The sequence below is a fragment of the Staurois parvus genome, unplaced genomic scaffold (assembly GCF_062004578.1).
Source record: "Staurois parvus isolate SC_StPar_1 unplaced genomic scaffold, SC_StPar_1.0 ptg001196l, whole genome shotgun sequence".
In the NCBI taxonomy this organism is placed as follows: domain Eukaryota; kingdom Metazoa; phylum Chordata; class Amphibia; order Anura; family Ranidae; genus Staurois; species Staurois parvus.
Window position 1 is genome coordinate 827,874 of NW_028318992.1, and position 16,799 is coordinate 844,672.

General features: G+C 43.0%; 1 protein-coding gene across 2 annotated transcripts in view; it reads left to right on the top strand.

Annotated features, from left to right (window-relative positions):
* Positions 1–16,799, top strand: part of UNC93A (unc-93 homolog A) — a 729,857-nt gene that overhangs the window by 286,489 nt on the left and 426,569 nt on the right. For both annotated transcript variants that reach the window (XM_089660014.1, XM_089660015.1), the window contains exon 4: positions 10,706–10,843. In XM_089660014.1, coding sequence (XP_089516140.1) covers positions 10,706–10,843 — 138 coding nt within the window. The remainder of the gene's footprint in view (positions 1–10,705; positions 10,844–16,799) is intronic.

The window sequence follows — 16,799 nt, forward strand, 5'->3', positions numbered from 1 at the left end:
TAAAAACATACTCACAAACTAAGCATGTATCTAAAAAGCATAGAAAAATGACGATGACCACAGCGGCAGGCAAGGTATTCTCACTGTCAGTGCGGTCAAATTGCTGACGCGTTTCGGGAACAAATATCTTTTCTCAGAGCCAATGACCAGCCTCTGATGCAGATGTGTAATGAATGGAAAGTGGGAGCCTTGGCATCACCAGCAAGGCTCCCACTTTCCATTCATTACACATCTGCATCAGAGGCTGGTCATTAGCTCTGAGGAAAGGGATTCGTCCCCGAAACGCGTCAGACATTTGAACGCACTGACAGTGAGAACACCTTGCCTGCTGTTGTGGCCATCGTCATTTTCCTATGCTTTTTAGATACATGCTTCGTTTGTGAGTGTGTTTTTATTATTTTTTACTCTTATAAACCTTGGATAATGCACTAGGTGTGTGCGCCACCTGATTTCCCCTCTATCTCCTGTACTGTGTCCGCATTTGTTCATATTTTTTTTTTTTTTAAACTTTAGTCCGGCCCTCCAACGGTCTGAGGGACAGTGAACTGGCCCCCTGTTTAAAAAGATGAGGACCCCTGCTCTAACACAATGCAGCACTATGTTTGCCTCTGTATATATAGCACTATATAGTACTGTATAGCAATGTCTAAACATTGCTGTTCAGTACTATATAATGCTATATACAGAGGCAAATGGTGGCATACATGGTACTACAGCAACAATTTCTCCTTAAAAATACATTGTCAGCTATTCATATCTACTACTTCATATCTGCTAACACACTGACAAATGTCATTTGGGGACCATGACTTTAAAAAAATCCAAATTGATGGTGTTTGAATTGTGGTCAGGTGGCTTCGAATGCCTTTCCAAGCCACCTGACCTCAGTTCAAAGGCCAGTAAGTGCATTATGTGTAATTGGTTTCTATATCGGTGAACAATTGCCTTTTTCCAAACTGCAAACCCATAGCCGAAGCTCATATTTAATTACCAGTGCTGGTCATGGTCTAAAAGCAGACAGAGATGAGTTAACATATATAAATTGTGCTTTTAACCACTTCCCTACTGCCCTATAGCCAAAAGACTACAGAATGACTCTCCAGTTATGAGAGGATGTCCACTGACGTCCTCCCAGAAGTGCGCCTCCAGCGCACCCCCTGGGGCATGCATCAAGAGATTTTTGTGACTGCTGTTCAGACAGAACATCACAGACACAGCACATCACAGATCGGTGATGTCCCATTGCAACATCAACAGCTGCCGGTGTCACTAGTGCACTATCAACATCTGTCACAGTGTACCAAAGCACAAAAACATCTCTCACAGTGTACCAGTGTCAAATCAACAGCTGTCATAGTGTACCAGTACACATCAACATATGTCACAGTGTACTAGTGTCCCATCAACATCTGTCACAGTGTACCATTGAAACATCAACATCTGTCGGTGTTCCTAGTCAATCATGAACATTTGTCAGTGTCCCAGTGGATTGTGAACATCTGCCTGTGTCCTCAGTGGACCATCAACATCTGTCACAGTGTACCAAAGCACAAAAACATCTGTCAGTGTACCAGTGCCCCATCAACATTTGTCACAGTGTCCCATTGCATCATCAACATCTGTCAGTGTCCAACTGCAACATCAACATCTGTCGGTGTCCCTAGTGGACCTTCAACATCGGTCAGTGTCCCAGTGGACCTTCAACATCTGTCGGTGTCCCTGTAGACCATCAACATCTGTCGGAGTGTCCCAGGCCAGGTACTAGTAGTCAGGCGTTATGTCTCCAACAAAGAAATATTGCCATTCCCATACTCGGGAGGAGTATGTGTTCTGAGGTGTAATTCTAAGTATGTCTTTGCTGTGCAATAGAAATATCTTAGAAATTGCCAACTTTGTGTAAAAAAATAGTTTTTTTCACATTTTCCAAAAGCTTGTGGCAAAAAAAAGACATGTTGAAAAGACTAATTTTGCCTCATTGAAATACCTTTGGGTGTTTAGCTTTCCAAAATATAGTCATTTTGTGGGTGTTTCCACTGCCTGGGTGCTTCAGGACATCCAAAGGTGTGATAGGTAGTCAGAAAATTGGATATGTAATTTATGCCCCTATAATGCCTTAAGGTGCTCCTTGGATATTGGGCCTCCCTATGTGGTGAGACTATGAAAAGGTCTCATACATGTGGTATTGCCATACTCAGGAGAAGTAGAAGAATGTTTTTTGGGGTGTATTTCTTAGTATGTATTGAAATATGTTGGGGTGATTTCTTTCCAAAATGTGGTCATTTTGTATGTGTTTCCACTGTCCTGGTACTCCATGGACTTCAAAAGTGTGATAGGTAGTCAGGAAATTAGATGTCTAATTTATGCACAATTTATGCTACTTGAAAGCCCAAAGGTGCTTCTTGAATTTTGGGTCCCTCTGTGTCTAGGCTGTGAAAAAAAATCTCACACATTTGATATCCCCTTACTTTTGGGTTGTAATCGCAATTATGCCTATGCATTGTGTGTGAGACAAAAGTTGTGAAAATTACAATTTTTGTGGAAAAAAAACAATTTAATTTTTTCATTTTCCAAAGAATTTTGGGAAAACCATTACAACTTAAAAAAATCACCATGCCTCTTACTAAATCCCTCAGGATTTCTACTTTCCAAAAAGAAGCCATTTGGGGGGTATTTGTACTGTCCTGGCATTTTAGGGCCTCAGGAAATTATATAGGCCCTCAGTACATCAGGGCTGATCAATTTTCATATACAGTATCTCTCAGAAGTGAGTCCACCCTTCACATTTTTGTAAATATTTTATTCTTTTCATTTGACAACACTGAAGAAATAAAACTTTGCTACAATGTAAAGTAGTGAGTGTACAGCATGTATAACATTGTAAATTTGCTGTCCCCTCAAAATAACTCAACACAGCCATTAATGTCTAAACTGATGCAACAAACGTGAGTACACCACTAAGTGAAAATGTCCAAATTGGGCCAAAAGTGTCAATACTTTGTGTGGCCACCATTATTTTCCAACACTGCCTTAACCCTCTTGGCATGGAGTTCACCAGAGCTTCACAGGCCACTGGACTCTTCTTCCACTCCTCCATGATGACATCATGGAGTTGGTGGATGTTAGAGACGTTGCGCTCCTCCACCTTCCATTTCAGGATGCCCCACAAATGCTCAATAGGGTTTAGGTCTGGAGACATGTCTGGCCAGTCCATCATCTTTACCCTCAGCTTCTTTAGCAAGGCAGTGGTCCTCTTGGAGGTGTGTTTGGGGTTATGTTGGAATACTGCCCTGCGGCCCAGTCTCCGAAGGGAGGGGATCATGCTCTGCTTTAGTATGTCACAGTACATGTTGGCATTCATGGTGCCCTCAATTAACTGTAGCTCTCCAGTGCCAGCAGCACTCATGCAGTCCCAGACCATGACACTCCCACCACCATGCTTGACTGCAGGCAAGACACACTTGTCTTTGTACTCCTCACTTGGTTGCCACCACACACGCTTCACACCATCTGAACCAAATAAGTTTATCTTGGTCTCATCAGACCACAGGACATGGTTCCAGTAATCCACGTCCTTAGTCTGCTTGTCTTCAGCAAACTGTTTGCGGGCTTTCTTGTGCATCATCTTTAAAAGAGGCTTCCTTCTGGAATGACAGTCATGCAGACCAATTTGATGCAGTGTGCGGCGTATGGTCTAAGCACTGACAGGCTGACTCCCCACCCCTTCAACCTCTGCAGCAATGCTGGGAACACTCATATGTCTATTTCCCAAAGACAACCTCTGGATATGACGCTGAGCATGTGTACTCAACGTCTTTGGTCGACCATGGCGAAGCCTGTTCTGAGTGGAACCTGTCCTGTTAAACCACTGTATGGTCTTGGCCATTGTGCTGCAGCTCAGTTTCAGGATCTTAGCAATCTTCTTCTAGCCTAGGCAATCTTTACGTAGAGCAACAATTCTTTTTTCAGATCTTCAGAGAGTTCTTTGCCATGAGGTGCCATGTTGATTGTCCAGTGACCAGTATGAGAGAGTGAGAGTGATAATACCAAATTTAACACACCTGCTCCCCATTCACACCTGAGACCTTGTAACACTAACAAGTCACATGACACCGGGGAGGGAAAATGGCTAATTGGGCCCAATTTGGACATTTTCACTTAGGGGTGTACTCACTTTTGTTGCCAGCAGTTTAGACATTAATGGCTGTGTGTTGAGTTAATTTGAGGGGACAGCAAATTACACTGTTATACAAGCTGTACACTCACTACTTTACATTGTAGCAAAGTATCATTTCTTCAGTGTTGTCACATGAAAAGATATAATAAAATATTTACAAAAATGTGAGGGGTGTGAGATACTATATACTTCTGTGAGATAATATATACTATATACTGTATATACCATAGTTTGTAGACTCTATACCTTTCATGCAGACTAAATAATATACATGGATTTGGGTTATTTTTACCAAATAAATGTAGCAGATTAAATGCTGGCCTAAATTTAAGTAGAATGATTATGTATTTGCAAAAGAGAAGCTAAAAAAAATTGAAATTTTTTTTTTTCATTTATAGCAAAAAATAAAAAACCCAGTGGTGATAAAATACCACCAAAAGAAAGCTCTATTTGTGTGAAAAAAAATTATACAATTTTTATTTGGGTACAATGTTGCATGACTGAGTAATTAGCATGTGTCAAAGTGTTCTGAGAGCTGAAAGAGCTGAAAGCTGAAAATTGGCCTGGGCAGGAAGGGGGTGAAAGTGCCCAGTATGGAAGTGGTTAAAATGAGGAAATGAATTAAAAATATATGTAACACCCTGCCGTAATACTGTTTGCATGATGTTAAATAGACACAAGATGGCAGTGTCCTGCAGCCCAGGTGTGGGCAAGGGCAGATAAATACAGAAGCCCAGGAACTCAAGGACAGGAAGTAGATGGAGAGAGCTGGACCACAGGTGTAAGGAGAAGACCGTGAGGGACGCCGGAGGTCCATGCTGGGCCAGTCCGCAGAGAGTGGAGGGGAGAGGAGGAATTGCTGACAAGTCTGGTAGACAACCCTGCGTGCAGGTGGGCCGGAGTGCTGCTGTCCACACTGATCTTTGAAGGAGGAACAACAAGGAAACTTGGGCCCCCTGTCTACAGAGAGACCATTCGCCACCTGACCAAACCCACAGATCATGAGAAAATTCTATGGAAGCCATCTAAGTTGCACATGAAAATAACCAAATCCAGTTACTTTCTAATCAGCTTGACTACTATTGTTTCTCAAGTTACACATGTCGAGGCCCAAGTTGTTCGGCCTACTAGTTATTACAATTCCAGCATATCCAATCACAAGGGTCTACTGCACTATCTGCACTCCGCATGCCCAGCTATTGCTCCCATTACTGTCTGCCAATTCACCAAGGTGCTCATTCAGTTTGCTCATTCAGTTTGCCACTGTGGCCCCAGTAAGACCAATTTCTATAGAAGTCTGTTTTACCCATGTTCAATTTCTGCCAAATTTTACACCTCACTCTGTGTATGCCAAAGGGGTACCATTGAAATTCAATATCACTTAAAGGGGCAGCTCCCTTCCTTTGTGTTCACCCTCTATTAAGGAACTTCTACCTTTGCCTCAAGGAAGATTTGAATCCTTATGTGCACCAATTAGGGCCCCATCAAGCATGCAGAAGATTAGACACTGCAGTTAAAGGGACATTGGCCTATTTAATTGAAGAGCTCTTCTTTTTCTCAGAATTAGACTCAGCCCTCAGCCATTGAGAGCCCAAAATGAGTTAGCCTCTCTGCTTGGTAGTTTTTTTGACTCACTGGAGAAGACACATTTCAGGACTGGGGCTATTGTTTAACTTCTGATTTGCAGTACATCTATAACTGACTGAGATTGTGCTGTGTTGTGACTCTTACTTGAAGTTACTAGAGTGACAGCTGTTATCTCAGGCATATCTTTTCCTGTTACTTTACTGTGCCTATATAGAGAGTGTGAATCACGTATATATATATATGTGATTTTGCGCACCTGTGCCGCCCTGTAGCAGTATTTATGCTATAGAGTTTGCACTTCTCGAAAGAGGAGTGCAAATTCTAGGTCAGGGGCGGACTGACCATTTGGAAACTCTGGCACTGCCCGATTGCCCGGGGTCAGTAGGGGGCCCCATGAGATGCCCCTAGTACCTTTTTCGATGACCAACTGGCTAACGCATTTCAAGGACACAACCTCTTCCTCAGAGCCACTGGCTCTGAGGAAGAGGTTGTGTCCTCGAAACACGTTAGCAAGTTGGTCATCCAGGGTTCCATCTTATGGACTCAGATGTTGTTTGGATCATACATCTTGTTCAGTTTGACATGCCTGTGTTTTTATGTCTATTGTGAGTATGATACTTTATTTCTTCAATAAATATTTTAAACGATAATGCACTAGGTTGGAGCACCCTTTTTTTTGTTTCTCCATTTGCATCCAGTGTATTTGGACCACCCCGGTCTGTTGAGGGCAGCAAGCAGTGCATATTCCAGAAAATTCCAGAACACTCCTATTGGGTTTACTGAGTCTTTTCCTAGCGCAAGAGAAAAGTGTTTGTTGTGTCAGAGTTAGTCTATACCTGGGTGACAAAGGAAGAGGAGGATAAGGATGATGATCAGCCACTCCACCCAAAAAGGGAGGAACAGCAGCAGAACCTGTCACTGACACACACAAAAGTAGTCCTACAAAGGAAATACTAAGAAATCCTACTAGGAAATCACAGTGCCTGCAAGCAGACTTTTATACTCTACTCTCCCTAGCCACACAAAATGGAATTCATTGCAAAGTATCAGTATCAAACATACAGTACAGGATATAGTGTTGTACAGTATACTGCACAAAGACTGTAAAGCACAAGCAGCAGTAGCACACAACACAGCACTATCTAACTGTCAGTTGTAGCTAGCTCTCACTAAACTTCCACACACTGACAGATGGCTACTGAAAGAACAGCCTTTTATAGTGTTTTCTGCAACTTTGGTCAATGATAAATTTGGCAATGCAATATGAGATGTTCACTTTAGGAATTCCAGCCAAAACTCCTTAAAGCTAGGGACTGGTCTGAATGTCCGAACAGCAAATGTTCAGTCTGAACCTGTAACAGCTGCATTTACAGGAAGATTCTCATTCAGCGGAACTGGATGAATGAATGTCTTTTTTCAAACTAACTATGAAGGATCTGCTAATTCTGTTAAAAAGGCGAATATCTTAGGCTACGTTCACACTAGCTTTTTCAGTAGGCGTCACACAGGCGTTTGTGAAGCATTTTTAATGCTTCTCAAACAGCTATGAAAATTCTGCACATGGCAGCACACAGTGCTGTTCACAGGGAAGAGTTAGCGTCGTGGCAAAACTGACGCCTCTGGGAGAGTCAGGAGGAGTTGAAGCCTCCCTTTCAAGTCTATGGTGCTGCTCCGCAAATGCCTGGCAGCATTTGCGGTGCAGTTGGGAGGCGTTTGTGGAGCGTTAATACCATTTAACCTTCATTATAGGAGTTTGTGGTGCGGTTTTAACGCTTGGCAAACGCCTATCAACTGCCTCAAAACCGCGCATAGGGCATTTTGGGAGCGTTTGCGGAGGATTAACTCTTCACAATCCCCTATCTAACGCTTGTCAAACGCTATAGGGGCGTTTGGCAAGAGTTAGAAATAAAGTCAAGTGTGAACTTAATGTAACCACTTCTAGTACGGACACTTTTACCCCCTTCCGGTCCAGGGCAATTTTCAGCTTTCAGTGCTACCACACTTTGAATGACAATTGCACGGTCATGCAACACTTTACCTATATGAATTTTTTAGCATTTTTTTGAGACAGATAAAACTTTATTTTGATAGTATTTATTCACTACTGGAATTTTTATTTTTTTTGCTATATAAATGAAAAAGTACAAAATTTTTGAAAAAGTGTTTTTCTTATAACATTTTGCAAATAAATAATCTTTCTTGTAATGTATTCGGTTATCTTTTTGGTAAAAAAACAAAAAAAATTAGTTTTATAACCAAAAATTATAATTTTTCAAAAAAAATTGTATATTCTTATTTGGTTTTTTTTTTAACATACTGTCACCCTAGCAGTGCAGTGTCACCATTTTTTTTTTACACTGATTGCTTTTACACCCATAAAGGCTGTAAAAGCAATAATTTCTCCTCTCTGGCTGAATACTTGCAGCCATTGAGAAATACTGTGAGAGCTGTGATTGGTCACAGCTTGTCACATGGTACAAGGCTGTTGTGAATAGCCTTGTACCATGTGACCTCTGTGATCATTCACAAATTCCACAGGTAGTAAGCAAATGATATTAGGAAGTGACATCTTGCTTACTACTATTCATGTGATCACTGATTGGCCAATCAGTGATCACATGATCGGGACCTCACACAGAGGTCCCGTACAGCGATCAGTGTTCTGCTGTGTCCTCCAGACACAGCGGGCACTGGATCAAGGTGCCGCACGCTTACAGGGAGCATGCACAGCTTGAAAATGCAGGCACCGTTTATGAACAGCAACCCGCTCCTGCACTGCTCCCACACGGCCGTTTATGTACATGGGCCAGACAGGAAGTGGTTAATAAGACTAGTGCTTGTATTGGTAGGCCAAGGACGAAAAAAAAAACTTGTATGCAAATATGCAAAGGTAATAAAATGCAAGTTGTCTAATCAAGATGATAAAAAGACATGTGAAGGGCCATGGCATTTCAAAGAGGGTAACCTGTTTAGAAATCTACAAGGGTTATAAAATGCGATTTGTCAAATTAAAAGAGAAGTATGGGATGGCTTTTTTTCTCCAAATTATACTTAACTAGGTGGATGCAACATTGGTCCGATGCTGCATCTGTCCCCTGTTGGTATTAAGAGTGAGAACTCAGAGATCACATGACCACTGATTTCTCACCTCCTCTGTGAGCAGAGCTCAGTGACTGTCAGTCACTGCTGTTTGCTCTGCCTCCTCCCCCTGTGCTCACTGGTGCGCTGGGCTGTGGAGGGTGAAGAAGCAGCTGGCTAAGGCTCTCAGCAGATTGCTGAGAGGCTGAGCCAGGTGCAGCTCCGGAGTTGATCCTGACTGTTTTTTCCCCAGCCTGGACCGACTGCGTGACATCAGCCGAGATTGAGCTTCACCCGCTGTCAGCTGAAAACGTGTCACAGGAGTGCAGAACGAACTGCACTCCTGTGATCCACAGTACAGCCAAAAGAGCTTTAGCTGTACTTCTCCTTTAAGATTGTCAATAGACAGGAGGAGTCATTATTTGCAGCAGAAAATTATCATAGCAAAGAGCAAGATGGTTAATGAGAGGCATGGTGTGAACTGTAAAAGAAAAACAACTTTCCAGGTAACAACCCAAAAGTAGAATATTGCCATTAAGAAAATCACCTAAGATGAAATGTAATTTACTATGGTTTCGGTCTCCTTTGGGAAACATAATGGAGTGTGAAGAAAATTGTTCAGCAAAGATACTGAGCATACTGATAGGAGGGAAAAGCAGAGTGACAGAGAGAGATGAGCTCACCTATGTGCTGTTTATTCCTGTCCAGTCACAGAGTGGAGTCAGGTCCATGACACAATGGGCTCAGAGAAAATGGGTTGAATTATATTGGCTTTCAGACTGGGGATATACAGTGGCAGAAAATAATTATTATAGGTGAAAGCTCTGGATTGAATGTGAGTATTGCAGAAACAAATGCTTTTTGTATTTTATCTTTTAATAGGCGGTTCATTTTTATCTGGTTATTTTTGCCTGGAAGTTTGCTTTAAGACAAGTTAACCTCCCTAGCGGTATTCCCGAGTGTAGCTCGGGGTAAAGTTTCAGTACCAAAAGCGATAACCCCGAGCTACACTCGGGCCTGCCATACCGCGTTGCTCCGGGATCCCTGCAGCGCTTACCTTGTCCTCCCGCGATGCGTCCTCTGCCGCGTCCCCGGCCATCTCCTCCGGCCAATGCCGGCATCCGGCTTCCATGTTCTGGTCCCTGTGGGTGTCAGGAAGTACGGGGGGCCAGAACAGCGGCAAATTTAAAAATTTCTTGAAACTGTAATTTTCTTAGAAATTAATTTGACATAGTAAAACATTACTGTATAAAACCATTTCACATACATTTTGTCCCGAGTGCTTTGTCCTGTGCCCTGCCTGCATTTTTACTGTTCTTTCTGCCTGGAAACTTAGAAAAGTCCATGGTGTCCAAAAAGCGTCCCTTTTGGTCAAAAGCGGTTTTAGACCGGCTAGAGAACAGCGATAGTAAATCAGAACCACTTGCAGAATTGAGTGATAATGATTTGTGGGGAAATTCGTCATCAGACACTGAAAACGATTTTGCGACTTTGCTCAGCGATGTGTGAACTTGGCGCTATATTTAAAATTTCAGTGTTTTTGGTTTGATTATATTATTAAATTAAATTTATTATTATATTATTTTTTTAATGATTATTTATTAAATTATAATTTATGATTTTGTGTTGCAAGTTTTATCTCACCCGGCATGTTTACTAGACTCTTGTTCGGACAGATTTCAGTGAGTTATTCCTAAAAATTGCAGGCCTACAATAAAAAAAATACAAATTTCCATGCAAAAAAATGTACCGCTATCAGTACAGAAATATGGACATAATCATACCCCTGGGGAGGTTAATATAGTCTCTGTACTGAATGTTCAGCTTTCTGAGTATGTCGTTTTATTATTTTTTTCTTTCATGTAGGATTTGATGTGGGCTTATCAAATCATACATACTGTGGGGCAAATGATTGTCCAAATTTGGATGTCAGCAAAGTGAATAGAACAAATTCACAACAGCCAGCAACATACTTAATTTATACTCTTTTGAGTGTGTACACAGGTAAGTCTTTATTTTATATTTACTTCTTAACCACTTCAATACCAGGCACTTTTACCCCCTTCCTGCCCAGGCCAATTTTCAGCTTTCAGCACTCTCCCACTTTGAATGACAATTGCGTTTTCATGCAACACTGTACCCAAACTAAAATTTTATCATTTTGTTCACATAACTAGAGCTAAATTAACAAGAAAATTTTGAAAAAAAAAAAAACACATTTCTTTGTTTCTGTTGTAAAAATTTTTGTGAACGCTTAATTATTAAACAGGCTAACATTTATATTTTGGTATACATCAATACTTGTAACTATAGAACTGTTACTGTGCACAGAAACCCCAACATAAATATTCTAAGAACTTTTTCATTTCATTTGTAATTTCATTTAGCTGTTTTTTTTACTTCCTATATAATATCTTTTCTAGTTTTTTAAATAATGCTATTACCATGGTTTTTTTTAGGGGTGTTTTTTTTGCTTCTTATACAATATTTATATTTTCTAGTTTTTTAAATAATGCTAGTACTGTGTTTTATTTATTTATTTTTTGAGCATACTATATATTCTCTGTAGTATATATACTTATGTACACTACTCAAAAAAATTAAAGGAACACTTTGAAAACACATTAGATCTCAATGGGGAAAAATATTATGCTAGATATCTATACTGATATAGACTGGGTAATGTGTTAGGAACGTAAGGATGCCCCATCGTTTGATGGAAATGAAAATCATAAACCTACAGAGGACTGAATTCAAAGACACCCCAAAAATCAAAGTGAAAAAAGTATGCAGCAGGCTAGTCCATTTTGCTGAAATGTCATTGCAGCAGCTCAAAATGGTACTCAGTAGTAAGTATGACCCCAAAGTGCTTGTATACATGGCTGACAACGTCGGGACATGCTCCTAATGAGATGACGGATGGTGTCCTGGGGTATTTCCTCCCAGATCTGGACCAGGGCATCACTGAGCTCCTGGACAGTCTGAGGTGCAATCTGGGGGTGTTGGATGGACCAAAACACGATATCCCATATGTGTTCAATTGAATTTTGGTTAGGCGAGCATGGGAGCCATTCAATGGTATCAATTCCTTTATCTTCCCGTAACTTCCTGCATACTCTCGCCACACGAGGCCGGGCATTGTCGTACGCCAAGAGGAACCCAGGACCCACTGCACCAGTGTAGGGTCTGACAATGGGTGCAAGGAATTCATCCGGATACCTAATGGCAGTCACGGTGCCATTCTCTAGCCTGTAGAGGTCTGTGCGTACCTCCATAGACAAGCCTCCCCAGACCATCACTTACCCACCACCAAAATGGTCATGCTGAATGATGTTACAGGCAGCATAATGTTCTCCATGGCTTTTCCAGACCCTTTCACGTCTGTCACATGTGCTCAGGGTGAACCTGCTCTCATTTGTGAAAAGGACAGGGTGCCAGTAGAGGACCTGCCAATTCTGGAGTTCAGTGGCAAATGCCAATCGAGTGGTATGGTGCTGGGCAGTGAGCACAGGGCCCACTAGAGGACTTTGGGCCCTCAGGCCATCCTTGAGTAGTCTGTTTCTGATTGTTTGGTCAGAGACATTAACACCAGTGGCCTGCTGGAGGTCATTTTGTAGGGCTCTGGCAGTGCTCATCCTGTTCCTCCTTGCACAAAGGAGCAGATACCGGTCCTGCTGATAGGTTAAGGACCTTCTATGGCTCTGTCCAACTCTCCTAGAGTAACTGTCTGTCTCCTGGAATCTCCTCCATGCTCTTGAGACTGTGCTGGGAGATACAGAAAACCTTCTGGCAATGGCACATATTGATGTGCCATCCTGGAGGAGTTGGACTGTCTGTGCAACCTCTGTAGGGTCCAGTAGTAACACAGAACCTAGCCAAATACAAAACTAGTGAAAAACAGTCAGAAAAGATGAGTAGGGAAAAAAAAGTCAGTGACCTCCACCTGTAAAACTGTTCCTATTGTGGGGGTCGTCTCATTGTTGCACCTGTTGTTAATTTCATTAACACCAAAGCAGCTGAAACTGATTAACAACCCCCTATGCTACTTAACTGACCAGATCAATATCCCAGGAGTTTAATTGACTTGATGCTATACTCTGATTAAACAGTGTTCCTTTAATTTTTTTGAGCAGTGTATTAACTAAATGGTAGAAAAACTGCACTTTATGCTCAGTATCTAAAAAAAAAAAAAATAAAAACTCACTCAGCTGTCTTCAAGAACCACACACAATACCAGTGCTGAAGCAAAATTAAAAGAAATACAAATGTTGCGCTGTGTTACTAAATTCAATGCGTGCTGGTTATATGTATCCCAATACAAAGGATCATAATATTATTCCAAAAAATGTGATGTGTCCTAACATCATAAATACATATAAAAAGGATGAAAATTCAGAGGGTGACACCACTATTCCACAGTGACACCAATAAAAAAAAAATATCAGTTCATAAATCAGAAAACATAGATCCTGATGGATGTCCACCACCTATATGTAAATGTCCATTGGAAATCTTGCCATATGTTTTCACTCATGAATGACAATAAGCAGCCTTGTGAATTGCACACCAACACCAATTACAGCCTCTTATCAAGTGATAAGACCCACAATTATACAGCAGCATGCTGTTGGTAATCATTCATCACCAGCCTTGGAACCATATAGCATATCACAGCAACAAGTTGTTCAATAGCACTCGGGAACTCCAGGGTACATCAGTAGGGATTTACTGTTTGCATCTCCACTTCCCCATGTATATTATGCCATGTAAGGGATAAGCAGGCATTGCATATTTATTGCATTAAATCTTCGGGTTGTACTATGGAATATAGTGCAAATCGCATATTTAGTGTAATAAATACTGTGCATCTACTCACGTAAGTACAAGGATAAATGTACATGGCAGACAGGAGGTGAAAACAGGGAATCCCTGCATTATGTTTTTTTTTTCTTGTGTGTGTCACTTTGGAATAGTGGTGTCACCCTCAGTTTTTTTTGTTTTGTTTTGTTTTTTTTAATAATATTATGATTCTGTGTATTTTGATACAAATAGCAAGCACTCATCTGAATTAATAACACAGCACCACATTTGTATTCCATTTGAGATATAATGCTTGTTACACAGACATGCAGACTACAAGAATTTGATGGCATAGTGGCTTAGTGGTTAACACTTCTGCCTAACAGCACTAGGGTTGCCAGTTTGAATCCCAACCTCGGTACTACCTCCATGGAGTTTGCATGTTCTCCCTGTGTGGGTTTCCTTACACAATCCAAGGACATGCTGGTAGTTCTTTTGGCTCCTGTCCCTAGAATGAATGAATGTGATGTAGGGACTTTGGATTGTAAGCTCCTTGAAGGCAGGGCCTGATGTGAATGTACAATATATGTAAAGCGCTGTGTAAATTGACAGAGCTATAAAAGTGCCTTAATAAAAATGCATGTTTTTACATGTGTTTTTTTGCAATCTGGTATACTTTAAAAGGGTTTCACATAATGTAAAAAAGAGACCTGACATTACAAATAGAGATGAGCGAAGTATTCAAAAATTCGATTCGACTGATTCGGCGAATTCGTGGAAAAATTTCGATTCGAGTCGAATATATTCGCTGTGAATTTAACTTAAAAAAGGGTGTTTCTAGGCTTCAGAGAGACTTAATATTAGTGCTGAACACTGTACCTTTAATTTAAATGCCCTTGGAGTCTGCTGGGGAAGAGAAATAATACTGTCAGGCAGTATGACATGCAGATGAGTGCCGTCGATCTTAGAATCACCGCACACTTCACTCATTTGGGCAGTCACGGGGCCAAAACCAGAGTGTGGAGCCACAGTGTGGCGGTGGAGGCAGCAGCAATGGGAGGCCATACAGCACCCTATGACAAAATGGAAACCAGCAGGAGTGTGAGGAGACCTGAAAGTGGCACATGCAGTGGGAGCAATGGGAGGCGGTACAAGGACCCATGTCACACTGTGGACCCAGCAGCAGCGTGACCAGGCGGTACGGGGGCCCATGGCAGATTACAGGCCTGGCAGCAGCAATGGGAGGCCCGTAATCTGCCAGCACCCTATGACAAAAAATGGAACACACCAGCAGTGTGAGGAGACCTGAAAGTGGCACATGGCAGAGTGTGGCGATGGAGACAGCAGCAATGGGAGGCCGTACAGGGACCCATGACAGACTCTGGACCTGGCAGCAGCATGAGGAGGCGGTATAGGGGCCCATGGCAGATTAGGGGCCTGGCAGCAGCTATGGGAGGCCCGTAATCTGCCAGCACCCTATGACAAAAAATGGAATACACCAGCAGTGTGAGGAGACCTGAAAGTGGCACATGGCAGAGTGTGGCGATGGAGACAGCAGCAATGGGAGGCCGTACAGGGACCCATGAGAGACTCTGGACTTGGCAGCAGCATGAGGAGGCGGTATAGGGGCCCATGGCAGATTAGGGGCCTGGCAGCAGCTATGGGAGGCCCGTAATCTGCCAGCACCCTATGACAAAAAATGGAACACACCAGCAGTGTGAGGAGACCTGAAAGTGGCACATGTTTGGGGCATGATTCATGGCGGATTTAGTCAGTTGTGTCAGGAACTGGTGGTTTGAAATCCAGACTAATCCACGCCTGATTCATTTTCACAAACGTCAGTCTCTCCACACTTTGGGTGGACAGTCGTGTCCTCCGCGGAGTTGCAATACCTCCTGCCGCACTAAACACGCGCTCCGATGCCACGCTACTGGCCGGGCATGACAGCCTTTCAAGGGCAAATTCAGCTAGTTGGGGCCAAAGGTCAAGTTTCGTTGCCCAGTAGTCAAGGGGATTGTCTACCTCGGTTGGCAGGGTGCTGTCCAAGTAGGCCTAAGCCTGTTGTTTGAGGTCCTGCTCCAGGTCCACCTGATGCTGCTGCTGCTGCTGCTGCTGCGGCTGGTTAGTAGTTTCCTCACTGCGCTGGTGAAGAAAGCTACTCATCATCGACTGCAGACTGAGGCAGCCGCTGCTGGTGGAGCTGCCACTGCTCCTACCACCCCACCCCTCCCCTGCTGCCATGGCAGCGGAACGCGAGCGCACAGGGCCCACAGTGTCTGAGGATGGACGTTGGCGCAGACAGGCAGAGACCAGCTGACTACATAGGTGGTTTTTATAGTACGTTATTTTGGCCTCCCTCTCAGCAGGTGTGAAAAAGGCCACCATTTTTGAACGGTAGCGAGGGTCCAACAAGGTGGACAGCCAAAAGTCATCCCTCTGTCTGATGGTTATTAATCAGCTGTCGCTACGCAAGCAAGCGAGCATGCTATGGGCCATTTGTGCCAAGGAATGCGAGGGACTCCCTGCCTCCATCTCCACAGCATACTGCCACGGTGCGTCTGGGTCCTCTGTCTCCTCCTCCTCCTCCTCTACCAGATGCTCCTGCTCCTCCACTCCTGTCCGCTGAGTGGAAAAACCACCCATTTCACTCAATAATTCCTGAGCACCAATGTCCTCCTCTACCTCCTCCTCTTCTTCCTGTCCTGCCCCCATAGGGGTCATGTGGCGTTGAGATCTGTGCGCCACGTCTACCGCACCCTGACCAGCCATTGTTAACAGCATTTGTTCCAGGACGTGCAACAGAGGAATGACGTCGTTCATCCCATAGTCCTGGCGACTCACGAATAGCGTGGCCTCCTCAAAGGGCCTGAGCAAGTGCAGGTGTCACGCATGAGCTGCCAATGGCTGACATCTAAGTTACACAGGGAGTACCTTTATCCGCTTTTAACATCAGGAAATCGGTGATGGCCTTTCGCTGTTCGTAAAGGCGGTCTAACATATGTAGGGTTGAATTCCACCTTGTTGCAACGTCACAGCATGAGGAGTCGGTACGGGGGCCCATGGCAGATTACGTGCCTGGCAGCAGCAATGGGAGGCCCGTAATCTGCCAGCACCCTATGTCAAAAAATTCAACACACCAGCAGTGTGAGGAGACCTGAAA